This window comes from Mustela putorius, unplaced genomic scaffold, assembly GCF_011764305.1.
Source record: "Mustela putorius furo isolate JIRA1106 unplaced genomic scaffold, ASM1176430v1.1 tig00000145_pilon_pilon_pilon, whole genome shotgun sequence".
In the NCBI taxonomy this organism is placed as follows: Eukaryota; Metazoa; Chordata; class Mammalia; order Carnivora; family Mustelidae; genus Mustela; species Mustela putorius.
The window spans coordinates 19,333,807-19,350,377 of record NW_025421294.1 but is presented as its reverse complement, the minus strand read 5'-3'; the positions used below and the strand labels follow the sequence as shown (position 1 = coordinate 19,350,377).

General features: G+C 45.7%; 1 protein-coding gene and 1 non-coding gene across 6 annotated transcripts in view; both read right to left on the bottom strand.

The window, feature by feature from the left end:
* FGF1 (fibroblast growth factor 1) overlaps positions 1-16,571 on the bottom strand; it is a 99,140-nt gene that overhangs the window by 17,949 nt on the left and 64,620 nt on the right. For 4 of the 5 annotated variants that reach the window (XM_004744724.3, XM_004744723.3, XM_013052293.2 and 1 more), the window contains one exon: positions 2,698-2,900. In XM_004744724.3, coding sequence (XP_004744781.1) covers positions 2,698-2,866 — 169 coding nt within the window. In that variant the 5' untranslated portion in view covers positions 2,867-2,900. Of the gene's footprint in view, positions 1-2,697; positions 2,901-15,615; positions 15,835-16,571 lie in introns of those variants that run through there. The other variant, XM_004744725.3, reaches the window with a different exon arrangement.
* On the bottom strand, positions 14,143-14,266 carry LOC123390843. Its single transcript, XR_006605449.1, has one exon. It is a non-coding gene; the product is annotated as a small nucleolar RNA SNORA36 family (small nucleolar RNA).

Sequence of the window (16,571 nt, the reverse complement as noted above, 5' to 3'; positions counted from 1 at the left end):
GGCTGGGGAACTTAATGTTTATTTTGCAGAGCATTTTATGCAAAATGGGGGAAATGGTCATTGTTCAGTGCTGTTCCAGTTAGAAAGGGACAGTGCAAGAATATGAACTCAAGCTTTCTGACTCCAAATCTAGGGCCCCTTGAGTCTGCGGCGAGTATCTGCATTATCCTGTCCTCTTGGCACTGACAAGTACAGAGATGGATTTCTGCTCACTCACCCCACTTAGCTCTGATTTCTGTCCCCCTTGGCCCTTGTTCTTAGTTCTAGAGTAAATAAATAGGCGAACACAACTCTGAATGTTGCCAGAGGGGCCCTGAATCAAAACATGAATCTAGAGCCTTGACCTTCCTGGGAGACATTACAGAAAAGATGAAGGGAAGGTCCTCAAATATTATACTGTACTTCCACGTGCTGAGTTGAATAGTTGGAAGCTTTGAGGTGATGATGATGATGATGACAGCAGTATTGTACTGAGCTGTTCCCCTGAGTCAGGCACTGTGCCGGGGACTTTAACTCGATCATCTCATTTAATCCTCCTGAGAAACCAGGGAGGCAAGTAGTTTGATTCTTATCTTACAAGTGAGGAAAGTGAGGCCAGAAAGATTGAGTAATTATAGCCCAGGTTCACTTGGCAAACAGTCTTTCCAGCATTACTGGGATGTAGACCTCCTCACACCCACTCCTACAGCTTTGTTGTGCTGCATTCCAGGGGTTCCTGACGTCTTAGGTCAGGCGGCTGAATCCACAGCACTTTCAGAAGTTGTCTGAATGTTATATACCCAGAATGCAGTCAATAGTATTAATGATGGAGTGACAACAATGAAATCAAATGCCATTTGTATAGAAATTCCAGTACTTGGAAGTCCTAACTGTAGTGTCTTATTTCCCAGAATTCAAGATGTCCCAGAAAAGCCAGCCTAACCCTGAGGAACACAGCATCATGCTTGTCTTTCCCCAGGGATTCTGAGCACCAGAGAGCATTCCCGTTGGTTCAGAAGATGGGTAAGACTTATCAGAAACATTTAAAATCCTGGAGGAATCAAAGCTTCTTTCCCTTGTGTTATATGGGGCAGATCACACTGTAGCATGCCTCACACAGTGGAGTACAATCTAAGTCCATTTGTTCACAGCAGATGTTACTTATACACGTGTATATGTTTAATGTACTAAACAGAGTCCTTTTTGCCTCACTCTGGTACCTAGTTTTCAAGGCTATCAAAACAAACCCCCCAAAAAATCTGTCCCTGCAGCTGGAAGGCCCAACACCAGCCTTCCTGCTGTTTATCTCAAGGGTCTGCCTGGTGAGTGGGAAGGAAAAGACTGCCTTCTGCTTCATAGATGGCAGCTTCCGACCCCACGACCTTTGCGTTTAAGAGTAGAGTGAGCACCACTGAGGTGGTCATTTCTGCTTACAGCCTGCAACCTTTGGTACATATTACATGATTAATTAAGACTATTTGGTAAATCACATCAAGGTCAGTATTTTGCATTCCATTTTACAGCCTGTTCTGTAGAACCACACTTTCCACCTCTGCTGTTACTGTGCATCTCTTGGTTTCCTCTATACCTTTCTTTTCTTGATTCGTAGTGTGCTTCACCCATCAGATCACTGACTCTCTAAGCAGGAACTTAGGACTTTTGGCTTCTCCACAATACTAATGCCCCAGTGGTGCTCAGGGACTCCCTGATAACATCCCAAAAGAGCCCAGACACCTAATGTCAAACGGACACACCACCGTGAGAAGTACTAAAGCAGAAGGTAGAGGTTTTTATTCTTAGAGAGTCACGGAGATTCTTTTCCCTCAAGTCATGCCTCGATTTATCAACACCATCTGAGGGCTGGCAGGAGAGCCTGAAAGAGAGAGCCTTTGGCTCCCACTGCTCCCGCTCTCCAGTTTCTATAGGGTCTGGAGAATGACTTTACCCCTCCCAGTTACCACAGCCCCATCTGCGTGATACGTAGAGTGAGCGCTGCATAATTTATGATGTGTAAGACTATAATTATGAACTAGGATTTCACAAATCAGGCCCGGTGGGAGCATAAGCTGGAGAGCCCGTGACCATGAAACTGAGCCCAGGTCTCTGTGAAGGGTCCACTGCTGCCCCGCCCCATGTGGCTCGTTCTGTCAGAGAACAGGCAGGGCCCTCACCAGCCTTGGGAGCCAGGCCTAGTGACAGAAACCCACAGCAGGGGCACCTGGGTGGCTCAGTGGGTTAAGCCTCTGCCTTCAGCCCAGGTCATGATCTCAGGGTCCTGGAATCGAGCCCTGCTTCGGGCTCTCTGCTCAGCAGGGAGCCTGCTTCTGCCTCTCTCTCTCTCTCTCTCTCTCTCTGCCTGCCTCTCTGCCTGCGTGGGATCTCTCTCTCTCTCTGTCAAATAAATAAATAAAATCTTTAAAAAAAAAAAAAGAAAGAAAGAAAGAAAAGAAACCCACAGCAGTTGAACAGTGGAAGCCATATCTGCTCTCAAAGCAGTTGAGTTAGGTAAACAGAGAGCCCTTCTAAAACTTGGTATAGGACCCCTTTAGGTAGGCTGGAGCTCTCACAATGTGTTATTTTCTACACCTAGACCCTGGACACAAGCTTCTGAGTGTGTCAGGCAGAGAAAGGGTACCCATATGTAGACAGCCTCCCCACTCGCCTCCTTGACTTGAGACACCAGGAAGGCAGGAGGCTGCAAGAGAGATGGGTGCTTACTGTGCTGGTCGCTCCTGTCCCTTGTGCCGTCCACTGTGCCATCTGGAAGGATCCTCAGGAAGTGGCCCCCATTGCTACAGTAGAGGAGTTTGGGCTTCTTGTAATTCCCCGCAGGCAGATTAAACTTCTCCATCAGGGCTGTGAAGGTTGTGATTTCCCCTTCAGCCATGGCTCAGCGGCTACTGGTTATGGTGCTTTCAAGGCTGTAAGAAATCAGACAACCCTGTAGAATGTCCCGCCAGTGAAGGGGCCGCTCACCCTTTCCAGCAGGGAAGGAGAGCCTCAAGGCACGGGGCTCCCAGTGGGTCAGTAGCCACAGACAACCCAGGTGATGGCCACTGGAGACGGGCCTGTGTGGTGGGCAGCAGTGAAGGAAGAAAGGTCTCTGGCCTGGGAGGGATTTTCAGGACATTTCTTACTTCCCAATTGGACACAGCTTTGAACCAGGCTGTGCATTTTTTAGAATTTCAAATTTAATCACTTGGCCAAGGGGAAAAAAAAATAATGTTTTGGTCCCTCCTTCTGATCCACACATATCCTCAAATTAAACACTGGAGTGGCACTAAAATAACACCTGGGCCCTGGCTGAAACCCACAAAAGCCGAGAGGCCGGCACTGAGGTTTTGCTGTCCATCCTCCCACTGTTTTGGCTGGGGACTGCCGGCCCCGTGGACACAGACGGCTCGGACAGCCTAACTGTTGGGGACCCGTAGAAAAAGGGATGGAGGCCTTGCAGACTACCCACGAGAGGGACAGTGAAGGGTTCATGCATAAAGGGTTTGCTGGTGGGAATAGCACCGGAACGGGGAACAAGCCTATGGTGGGTGTTCCATGGGGGTTCTAAAGGGCAGACGCCACACCAAAGGAAACCTGATGAGACAGATCATGATGAAGGGTCTGCCAGTTATCCTTCCCCAGCTTTTCTTACCTCCTAATATCACACAGAGAAGGCAGGTCTGTCCCTTGTACAAAGGCTATCTTCCTCCTCATTATTTTCAAATGAGACCTACTTATTCGGATGAGGAAGCCTCCATATTACACAGTATAATCCTCTCATATTTTAGACACCCACTCTGTAGAGATTTATACCATCAGTGTAAAGATGTATCAGTGCCACAAAGCTAAGTTTTAAGAAGCAAAAGTAACAAACATTAGAACTTTAAAACCTCTTCTTGCCCCACCATTTAGGAGAACAATGCATTGGCCACTACAGGGCTACTCAAGGAAGAGGCGAAGAGCTGGAAGACGATTTCGGGAGCTTCTTAACAAGAGTGAGCAGGTGGTGGTTGTGTACAGTGATTATCAGGGGGCCTTGTAATAATCATGACCATCACCATTCACGCCTCCTCCATTCACGCAAGCAAGTTAGCTTGTATGACATTCCTTACTACTTTTTGAGAAAGCCATTCATATTATTCCCATTTTTTCTAAAATGATGCTGAAGCTTTCAGATGTTTGATGGCCTCTCTAAGGTCAATACTTCCTAGGTGGTAGTGCCAAGACTCAAAAGGAGTGTGTTGAAACAAAACTATCACTTGCCCTTAACACCAGGAAAAGGTGAAGGGACTTCACTGATACTGTATCATTGCTGTAAGTGGGATTTTTACCTCTTGTGTGGCACAGACATCTACTCCGATGAGCTTGTTATGCATAAAGTTATTAATTTGTGACCCAGATGTTGGCTTTCACCAACTTTTGTCCCCATGTCAACCTTGAAGTGAGATTCCAGGCTTATCGTCATTCCCTGGAGACCTGACAACACCAGGCATTAGGGAGCCTGCCAGTCTTCTGTATGCCCTGCATTACTAACCATCCATCCATCCTTCCATGCATCCATCCTTCCATCCATCTATTTACCCATCCATCTATCTATCCTTCCTTCTGTCCATCCATCCATCCACCCACCCATCCATCTATCCACCCATTCTTCCATCCATCCATCCATCCATGCATCCATCTATCCTTCCATGCATCCATCCATCCCTCCATCCATCCATCTACCCTTCCATCCATACATCTATCCATCCATCCACCCGCCCTTCTATCCATTCATCCTTCCATCCACCCATCCTTCCATGCATATTTCCTTCCATCCATCCATCCACCCATCCATCTATCCATCCATCCTTCCATCCATCCATCCATCCTTCCATCCATCCATCCATGCATGCATCCTTCCGTCCATCCATCTATCCTTTCGTCCATCCATTCTTCCATGCATACTTCCTTCCATCCATCCATCCACCCATCCATCTATCCTTCCTTCCATCTATCCATCCATCCACCCACCCATCTATCCATCCATACTTCCATCCATCCATCCATGCATGCATCCTTCTGTCCATCCATCCATCCTTCCATCCATCCATCTATCCTTTCGTCCATCCATTCTTCCATGCATACTTCCTTCCATCCATCCATCCACCCATCCATCTATCCTTCCTTCCATCTATCCATCCATCCACCCACCCATCTATCCATCCATACTTCCATCCATCCATCCATGCATGCATCCTTCTGTCCATCCATCCATCCTTCCATCCATCCATCCTTCCATCTATCTATCCATCTTTCCTTCCTGCCATCCGTCCTTCTATCCAATCCATCCATCCATCCATCCTTCCTTCCATCCATCCATCCATCCTTCCACTCATCCATCCTTCCGTCCATCCATCCTTCCATCTTTGCTGCCTTCCTTCCTTCCTTCCTTCCTTCCATCCATCCATCCATTCCCAGGGCAGCCTCACAGAACTGCTCACATGGAAAGCAATTCCATCATAAGTCAAGGCAACAAATTTGAGTAATTTTTCTGGTGACTTTGGAATTAAGGTTCATGCTGGAAACCTCTCTTGTTTCTTTTGCTCCAGGCATTTTAATGTCTGTGGTCCATGTCTTCCAGTCTGAGTCACAGGGGCCAGTCATGGACCCCAGGTTCAGCTGTGCTTTGTAGTTCCTCTAACAGTCCTGAAAGGGAATTCTGCATATGCTACATAAACTGTATTTAAAGTTAAGCAATCCCACATGTCCCCTTCACATATAGTCAAACTCTGTCTAGCTCTTTTCAGATAATATAGTACCAGATAGAAGATGTTCTTTATATCTGCAGACTTTACCTTGTGGGGCATATTGCATTTCCTTCCCAAATTCACACTCTCTCTTCCAAACCTCCTCATTCATCCAAAAGCCTCTACATCTATGGGCCCACCTCTCCCTCTCACGGTTTCTTTTTCTGTCTGTTCAGCCCTTTTTCACTCAACCTCTCAATTTCTCTCTCATTCCTCTTCCTCACTCCCCTTGCTTCTGGATCCCCTTCTGATATAAAGCAGTTTAGTTTTTCCAAACTTGGACATCTTTACCCATTACCTCTCCATTAACATGCAACAGTGATCAGATCCTGGTGCCTTACAGTACAGCCAAGAGATATTAAGTATTTTTTCCCCTCCCAAGCACTTGCTAAGTTGTATACTTAATTTGGTACAGGAGACAATAATTATATACTGGTGGTTGCCATTTAACTGTATGAATAGCTATTCATATTGCCAGTCTTTGGTGGACAGGATTTTGTTTGTTATTGTCCCTGGGTTTCCTCAGTGGAGGTCCCTGTGTGCCCCTGACTGTGTGGGTATCAAGGATGGTTCCCTTCTAGATCTAGCACTGGTGGGGAGTCTCCACTGAGTTGTTTTCTAAGTGCTGGTATAGATTTGGCTCTATCCATTTGCCTTCTTGCTTCTATCCCCTATGGTAAGACCAGAAGGCTCCTGAGGGTGGAGGCTCCATCTCTGGCCAAGGGTTGTTGTAATGCTCACATTCTCATGTACGTCTAAACCTGACAGCCTGGGCTTCGTCACTATGGAGATCTTCCCAGGTAAACAACCTTGTCCAGAGGCCAGCAGGTCCTCTGGTATCCCTCTCCTCCCGACCACAGTGCACCCTGCAGTTATAAAGCCACAACTCTGCTCTCTGCCTGCTCCCCCCAGTAAGAGGGACAGTCATGGGGGTGGCTGTACTGACTTCCAATTGCTCTCACCACCCTGCAGTTCACATCCTTAGCTGGAAACCTGAGGAGAACACGTTGACTCCTGAAACTGAGCCTTGAGTCAACATGAAGCTGATAGACCGTGGCAGTGGGATTTATGAATCAGCTGAAACATACAAAAAATGAAATCCTTGGAGCACCTGGGTGGCTCAGTGGGTTAAAGCCTTTGCCTTCAGCTCAGGTCATGATCCCAGGGTCCTGGGATCGAGCCCCACATCAGGCTCTCTCCTCCATGGGGAGCCTGCTTCCTCCTCTCTCTCTTTCTGCCTGCCTCTCTGCCTACTTGTGATCTCTGTCTGTCAAATAAATAAATAAAATCTTTTAAAAAAAGAAAAAATGAAATCCTTTTTTGTTGCTGAAGAAAACCCCAGAGGCGCAAAAAGCCTTTATTATTTTGGCTTTATTTACAATTTACCTATATTTTAAGCAGTAGTTAGTCCTAAGTTTCTTGCCTACTCAGGATTCCTTAAAAGAAAGGAGTAAAGGAAGTCTATGACATGATAAAAAACCATTAAGCAACAGCCTGTACGGGCCCTTGGGGATTTTCACAAATTGTTCTAATAAATGAATCCATTAATCCATGACTACATGAAATCAGGCGTTAACCATAATGGAAATTTATAAGCTCTGCTTCTTGTTACTATTCTTTTTTTGTTGGCTGTCAGGGGTGGGGCTTATCTGTGTATATCCGTTGAGGGTGGAAAAAATCAAGCCCCGTGGACTCCATGTCATCCCTGTGTGCTGAGCCCAGCCCTTTGAGATTTGGGGTGCTGGTGACATTTTAGGGAAAGCCAGATTTCTTGACTTACCAGTGACAACGAAGTGAGGGCAGTGTGATGCTTGTTGGAATATCTGTGCTAAGGCTGGCATATTTCGTCATCTGTAGCTACTCAAAAAGAACCTGAGCTCTGATGCGTGAACAGGATGGTAAATATATGCCTGCCCAGCGACACAACAGTCACTTTTCAATCTGGGATAATAAGCAACACCATATGGCCCCAGCTATGCACAGGTTGACTCTGGGAACCTCGGTGAGTCATTCACTCCTTCTGAGATGTTTCTTCTAATAATCCCCATCCTGTCTACCTCATAGAGTTGTCTGAAGGGCTAATGGGCATAGTATACATAACACTTGAAAAGTACGAAAATGTGACCTGACCTGTAGGAGATACGAATAACTGGTTCTCTTGAACTAGTTGAAGCCCGTTGTGGTTTAGGTTAATCAATGGCCATCGAATGCTTAATTTAAAATAATTTTTCTGTTGGTATGCAAATAAGAGTTTTTCATTCCCTGTCATATTTGGGAGAAATTAGCTAAATTCCTTCCCCATCATTTAAGCCATAAGCATAGCAGAGAGGATGAAGGAGGTGACGGTAAGCCATGGCTATGTAAGAGAGAATCCAGATCCCCATTTTACACTCAGTTCTCAGCTTATCGACAGTTGTGGAAATGACGTTATGAAATCCACTATTTCGGAGAGCATTTGTGCTCAGTTTGGCCCTGGTAACGAAGCTAGCTGGAAAAACTTAGAGTTCCAAGAATCAAGGAGAGGCAAACACTGATGTATTTGTTTTTAACCCCTGTCACTGCACAAGTAATGCAAAATACCCATGAAGAGAATATTCTACAAAGTGTATAATGCCACCAAAGGCAAACGTATAGGCATCTGGCAATCTGATAATTGGACATGTGTCCTCCAACCAAGGATATGTAAAATAGGTCTCCCCTTTGGTTCCAAATAGGCTCTAAGTCTCTATCAGTGGCATCACCCAAAAGCATTAACTCTTCATTAGAGATATTAATTAACCTTGGTTTTGTTGAGTCAAATATTAAATGCCTATTAAATGTTAAGAGCAACTGCTTAAAGAAATGAAATAGAATGCAGTGATTCCAACCAGCAACTAGTAGGGATAAGGGAAATGAGGTGAAAAAAATAAAACTGTACTTATCCAAAGGCATCCATAAAAATAATAGAAAATCAAAAACAGTGCTCAAAATGAGGTGGCAGAAATAAATCCAAGTATATTTATAGCCACAATATAATGTAAATGGGCCAAATCTATTAACTACTGGATTTTTTAAAATTCCACCTACGTTCTGATTACAAGAGACATGTTTAAAACATAAGGACACAAGAAGGTTAAAAGCAAAAGGCTGAAGTGGGTAGGAGAAGAATAAATGAAACAAGATGGGATTGGGAGGGAGACAAACCATAAGTGACTCTTAATCTCACAAAACAAACTGAGGGTTGCTGGGGGGAGGGGGTTTGGGAGAAGGGGGTGGTATTATGGACATTGGGGAGGGTATGTGCTTTGGTGAGTGCTGTGAAGTGTGTAAACCTGGTGATTCACAGACCTGTACCCCTGGGGATAAAAATATATGTTTATAAAAAATTAAAAATTAAAAAAAAAAGCAAAAGGCTGAAAAACAGATACCAGACCAATGTTAACAAAAGTTAAAAGTTGGTGTGGTTATGTTAATATCATAGAAGTTAGGTCTAAGGCAAAAAGAATGATGAATGATAAAAGGGATCACTGCATAATAAGTGGAATAATTCACCAGAAAGATATAAAAACTTAAGTTTATGTATACTTAGTGACTTAGCCTCCAAACATATGAAACAAAAATGAAAAGTATGAAGAGAACTTGGCAAGTCCACCATGATCATAGGAGACTTTAATACCTTCCTGTCACAAATGTTAAAGCAGACAGACAAAACATAGTAATAAGGGTGTAGACTAAAGTGCACCAAACTTAACTGAATGAATTAACAACAGAACTCTGCACCCAACAATTAGTGAACACTCTTCTTTTCAAGGATGCATAGAACACTTGCAAAAACTGACCATGCTCCAGGTCACAAGGCAAGAGTCAACACAAGTAGAAGAATCCATTCTGTTCTGACTATTCTGTGGGTAGAGCAAAAGTCACTCCCACTCATACCACTGGTGACAAAGCCCATTCAACTGCACCTTTTTAATGTCTCTTAAAATCATCCTCTCTTCTCCGTCCTCACACTGGCTCCTCCCTGCTGATGCTGCGCCTTGTCTCACCTGGGCTGCAAAGGTGTCTTCCCTAGCACTGCAACCTTCCAATCCACTATCAGCTCTGCTGCTAGTGTCCTTTCTAAGGCAGGAGTCTGATCATCCTTCTGCTGAGGACCTCTGGCTGTGTCCATGGCTTGTTTGCAGCCATCAGGATAAAACCCAGACCCCGCCATGACCTGGGAGGTATTCATCATCAGGTCCCTGCCTAACTCTCTTGCCTTTTCTCTTACTGGCCTGTTCTTCTTGTAGTCCCCCCACACCCTCACACTCACCCAGATGCATTCTTTCTCCCTCCCTCCCCCTTGCACAGTGGCTGGGCTGGGTCATCCTCTCCCTTCAAAAATTCATCTCAGATACGTCCTCTTCCAGAAAGCCGATAGGGACGCATCCCCAGCCCTAACTTCCCTCCTGTCCCTCCACACCACACATACCAGTTTAAGATTTTAATTGACTCCCTCTGTGCTCCTCTAGTAGCACATCATTTACCCTATGGAAGCCCTGGCTATAAATGCCACGTATATCCCCACTGAAACCATCCAGTGGTTTCCCATTGCTTGGGATAAAGACTAAGGCCTTATCCCTATTGTCTCATAATGTATGAGTGTCGAGTCACTGTGTTGTACACCTACAACTAATGTAATATTGTATGTCAACTACGCTTCAATTACAAAACATCCTTACAAGTTGCCTTTTGCTTTTTAAGAAAAGTTCTAAGGCCTTAATGGGCCTGTAGGGTTCTGAGGATCCGCCTTGGCATCCCTGCATGCTGCATCACCCACCACGCTCTTTTCCCCACACTGGCCTTCCATTTCCCTGAAACCCCTGCGCCCCTGTTCACCCGGGATCTTGGCCTACATGGTTCCCTCTCTCTAGACACAATTCCTGTCTTTCCTTCCACCCCACTCGCCTGGTGAACACCTACATTTTGTTCAAGTCCTAGTTCAGTTACCAATTCCTCAAGGAAGCCTTTGCTGACTTTCTGGAACTGGGTCAGGTTCCTCCCATTCTCATAGGACCATCTAACATTTCCTCCGGGCTCTCTTACTACATTTTTTAATTACACATTCATTCTTGTGATTATTTAATTAATCTCTCCATTTATGACTGGACTGTCAGCTCCACGACAGTACAAACCAATCTGCCTTGCTCACCATGGGAGCCCAGCGCCTGGCAAAATGCCTGGCATCTAATGGGCCCTTGATAAATATTCGTTTATTGAGTGACTGCATATCATTTAACTAAGGTTACCTGACTGTCTCCTTTACTGGTCTCTGAAGCTCCAGAAAGAAGCTCTGCCTCTTTTTCTAGGCCCTGAATTTATTAGCAAATGCCTACACGTAATCATTGCCCTTGGCGTATTTGTGGATTGAATACCAGGCCAGACTTTTCCTAGGAGCCTCTAGTGGAAATATGTTATCAGAAGACCTACTTTGAAGGTGGGGACCTTACAGGTATTAACAGAGAGGCTAAACCAAGACCCCAAATGTATTTTAAGTGGGTTCAAATTGGGCTGGAATACCCTGCCCTTGGTTAAAAGCAGACCCAAACATATGAACGCAAATATACCCCATCTTGTAGAAGACACTTCCTTACTTTTTCAAAGGTGATATTTGGGAACTGACGGATCTCAAAAACGGATCAGATCTTTTAGTCTCGAGTCTGACTTCTTTCTCGCACTGAGGAACAGCCTGTGAGGCCTAAAAAGAGCTCTAGGTTTTGTTATTTCTGTCAGGGAGGGCCAGGTTGGCCGTAGCCCACCTCACACCCTCTGGTGAAGGAAAATTTGCCTGAAGAGAGGGAGACAGGGTTTTCTTCTGTCTTTTCCCCCTTCCTCCCTGCCTTAGGGGTCTGTACTGGGTCCTGGGTAGGAATGTGGCTGTGGCTCACTGGCAGGGCTAGCATCGCGGTCTGCTGCTCTCAGGCAAGCTGTGCTCCATAAGCAGCAAGCTCATCTTCCAGAGTTGGTTTGGCAAACTGTGGACGTGGCCCTGGGGTGGACTCGACCACGTGTACAGGAGGAGGTACCTCCAGGTTTGTGAAAGCCAATTTTTAAATATTCAGGTTAGTAAATCATTAATGGGCTTGAAATTACTCCTTTTGAGACTATTTACACCACAGAAATTGGAAAATACTGTAATCAGGGCTTTTTTTCTCTCTCTTTTTTCCCCCTCTACCTCCCTTTCTTCCTTCAGTTTTTTCCTTCCTTCCTCTCCCCACCCCCCTACCCCGCCTTCCTTCCTTCCCTCCTTTTCTCTGATAGCTGGTTCACCAGCATACTACTAGACTCAGGTTTCAGCCCTGGCTGGATACTCACTCGGTCTCACAGAGCCTCAGTTTCCCCGTCTGCAGAATGGGCCCCGTTAGCTACCGCGCAGAATTGCTGTGTTCAATGATCACATGTATAAAGTGCTAAGCCCAGCATTTGAAAACTTGTAAGCAGTCACGGACGTTGGCTTGATTATCATTCTCCGTGTCGCTTGTTGGTTTGTTCTGCCAATCCCCTGTGCTACTGACTTAGCATTGAACAAACTTGAGTTTAACATTTAGTAGTATTTAGCGATATTTTTTAAAATATCATTTCCTAAGCAATCTTACCATTTGCTGATGTGCTGTGATGCCCTCCTCTCATTTACTCGGGGACTGAATATATTGTGTACTCGTCACCATTCTCAGTGTATTCATAGGTTTGTGTGTTACTGTCTGGGATGATAGAGAGCCTGTGGGTTCAATGTCTTTCTCTCCTGTTCTTTAATTTAGAATCCTTCTAATCCTCAAGAATCCCCAAATCACTGAGAATAAACCATCCCCTGGCTTCCAGGATCAAATATTATTTGAGAGAGATCAAGATGTCATGGTCTAGATGCCAACCACTTCTACTCAGCACCTGCCACAGGCAGACTGTTCTGGAAATTTAAAAAAGAAAATAAGGAGAAAGAAACGGAAATGAAAAGAAAGACCTGAAATCCCTAATCTACATTCTGTGATGCAAAAAAGCTCTGAAAACTAGACATTCTTTCATAACTCAAATTGAGGCCAAACCTGATCCAAAATGTCCTGAGACCATGTAAAGTCTTTATCTATTACCCTTTATGTTAATATTTGTGTAATCTGGTGCAGAATCAACAACCAGTGTGTTTGATGACAGGGGATGGCCCTGGACCCCACTGAAGTTCTTCCATAATATACAATATACGTACCAAACCACCTGTCTAAAATCCCCCAGCATCTCCATTCAGAAACATACCTAGCCCCAAAGCTTTTCAGAGAAGGGATTTTGGGCTTGCGGTAGAAATCGCTGTCTGTCTTTAAGGAGGTTATAATCTGGCCATACCAGATCGATCCAGCCGAGCTTCCGGTTGGAGGGGCAGAGATGCATGGACCACGTGTAGCCTGGAAATCCAGTTTAACTGTTTCACCCAACAGCTCAGTCCCACTCTTACCCCCTGCACTGCTTCATGAGGAATAGGAAACAGCAGAGACACACACATTCCCTGGGAACTCTTCCAGTATCTGTTATTCGTTCCCTGGGTTCTGGCTCTTCCGCCCCCAAAACACACACCCTCTTAGAGCATCATTCAGTTGGAGGTCAGGTATTAGTTTAATGCTTGGAGAGAACACCCTCCAAGAAGAGAAATGGTGCACTCCCCGGCGCAGCGATGTTCCTGGCAGGCCACAGGCCTGTCTGAGCCGTGCGGGTGCTCCTCAGTCCGTAGCATCCTGCGGGCTCTGGGCCAGCCTGAAGACCTCCACACTTCTGACGCGGAAGTATCCTGCCTGCAGGTGGATGCTGTAGAGCCCTGGGCTTCCAGCCAGAAGCAAAGTGGTTCTGCAGCTGCTCCAGGGGTGTCCTCAAGGCTGTTCTCACTGACGTGCCTCCGAAACTCTTTTGAAAATGTTGTGCAAGTTACAATCTCCAGGACCAGCCCCCAAGGACATTCCTTTCCCACAGACAGCAGACCTTCCAGCTCGTAGGGAGACGGTCTGCTAGGTGTTTTTTGTTCTTCCCTCCTGACCTATAAAATTTGGCTTCTCCAAACTCAGTCTTTTGAAATATGTGTTTGTTATCTCTCTGGAAAGGCTGAGGGCTTGCCCTACCGTGGGTTTCCCGATCGCCTGTTCTGGACATACCCATAAATAATCAAATAAGTTCATAAATCAAAAAGTAGTGACCTTTTCTTGAACATTGACTATGTATCAAGTACTGTCCCAAGTGCTTTACATACATTATTTTAATTAATCCCTGGTGAAGGTCTGTGACATAGGCATTGCTTTTCCCTTTCCTTCCTCCCTTCCTCCCTTCTTCTTTCTTTCCGTTTTTGCTCCCTTCCTTCCTTCCTCTCTCTCTCTCTCTCTCTCTCTCTTTCTGTCGGCGGAGAGAGAAATGAATAGAGTAGTATTTTCTATGTAATCATCTACCTTACCCTGCTCATGTCCCAAAGATTAATTAACTGAACAGGGAGGCTGCCCTGAACTGAACTCAAGGCATGGCTTTTTTATCCCCAGTTTGCAGCTAAGGACACCAAGGCTGGGAGAGTTTAAACAGTTTGTCTAAGGTCACGCAGATAAATCAGTGTCAGAGTCAAGATCTGAACGTAGTGTTTTCTTTCTTTCTTTTTTTTTTTTAAGATTTTATTTATTTATTTGTCAGAGAGAGAGAGAGGAACGAGAGCGAGCACAGGCAGACAGAGTGGCAGGCAGAGTCAGAGGGAGAAGCAGGCTCCCTGCAGAGAAAGGAGCCCGATGCGGGACTCGATCCCAGGACGCTGGGATCATGACCTGAGCCGAAGGCAGCTGCTTAACCAACTGAGCCACTGAGCCACCCAGGCGTCCCTGAACGTAGTGTTTTCTAACCACAGAGTTCATGATTGTAACTGCCAAAGATATACGGGAAAGAGACAAAAGGCCCTTTGGATAACTGACCCTTAGCTTCTCTATTGTGTTTAACCCCTTCCCCACCCCCCACCCTCCCATTCCCTATAATTCCCGTAGCCCCATCAATAGATGCTTGTGTCTATTGAATGGAGACCTTGCAGGTTCCTTCCTTGACCCAGAATGGCCTCTCTCTCAGTGCTATAAATACCCCACCAGCACTTTTCTGATCATCACTGTGATGCTTCTTCCCCAAGATGACCCAAGATGGCAGTCAAGTCCCTCCTGGCCTTTGTCACAGTAGAATCACTTGCCATTGCTTTCAAAGGGCTGGGGGTGAGGCCAGAGCCCACTGGGGGAACCGAGTGGATAGTCCTACTTCCGACTGGGCTGGAAAGGCCAGGAAAAAGGGAAGTTCTTGTAGACCTGGGCTTTGGTTTCTGCTGTGTCTCATTAACCATTTGTCTGACTGGGCAAGTCATTAACCTATCTGATCTTCACCTGCCTCCTCTGTAAAATGGAGCCATTGAGTGTGCTGATCTTGTGGCAGTGCTGTGAGGAAGGACTAGAGCCCCGAAGGCCTGGGAGGGGCCACACCTGTAGTTAGCACCTGGGAAATAGAAGGCATTGTTATAATTTTTAATATGAGCCTATGGTTTCAGGCATTGGTTATTTACATTTTTATGGCACTTGGAGTCTCACCAAACATTTCATATGAGTAAGCAGGCATCTCTGGATGCCTGTTGTGTGTAGATGCTGTAAGACATACTTGGTAATTACTGTTTATTTCCTATTCCTCCTATGACGTGGGATAGATGAACCCTTTCTCTTTTTCTCTAGTCAAGAGAAGTGAGACACAGAGAGGCTGAACATCTTATCAAAGCAAATCTGTGGCTGAGCCAAGAGCAAAACCCTGAGCCCCAAGTGTGCTCAGAACACTGAAGAGTAGAAAGGACAAAACTCACATTTCTGCCAGGCAGATGATCTCCAGGCGTCTCTGGAAGAATGGTTAGCAATCCTGGTGTGAAGTTTTGTGTTTAAGGTGCTTGGATACGAAGGAGGATTGTAAACCCCGTGGAGCTCGTTTCACATGTCAGAGTCTATTCTGGATCTTGAAAGTGGGCCATGGAGGCCCAGGCTGTGCCCCAGGAGAGCTACATTCCTGCAGAGGCTTCTAGCACTATGCAGGAAGCAGGCGGGGGGAGCAGGGCCCAGGATTTGCAAAGGGACCCAGTGGGTGTCTCCAAAGGGCAGGAAAAAAATAATAAGCTGTCCCAGCGCTTGCCTGCTGGGGCTTAGTTTTTGTAGAACCTACATTAGGACAGTATAAACCTTGTTTCCTTTTGCATGATTTCTTTTTAAGGACTTTGGCTATTTTTAGAGGCTCCTTTCACTTGCCAGCTCCCTTTGATCCCACAAAAAAAGTCTAAAAGGGACCATTCCCCCATCTGCACATTTTGCCTCATTTCAGCAGGCCCAATGGCTCTCATAGTTCTTTGGCCATGTTGTTCCACACACAGCCCTATCCACATTGGTGTTCCACACACAGCCCTATCCATAGCCTAGCTGTTGGCAGGAACCAGGTGGGTTTTATGGGAAGGAGGTGAAGTAAGAGAATATCACTGAAGGCCCTGGGCAAGGACTGGGTTTGATAAGGGATGAAAGAGCTTGAAAGTGCGTTAAAATCTTGTATCCAAGAGGGTAAACTAAGAGATAAATTTCAGACCCAGTGTCTAGCATATCCAGGAAGGTGCTCATTGCACATCGCAAGCATTGGTAGGTACCAGTAACCTTGATAGTATGCTCATCTGCCAACCATGGCCTCTCAGGGGAGTTTGCATTCAAGTTGGCAGGTAGTTCAAAGCAGGGTTTGCTTTCATTCCTTCAACTCCTCATGGTTCTTCTCCTTGTTTATTTCTTT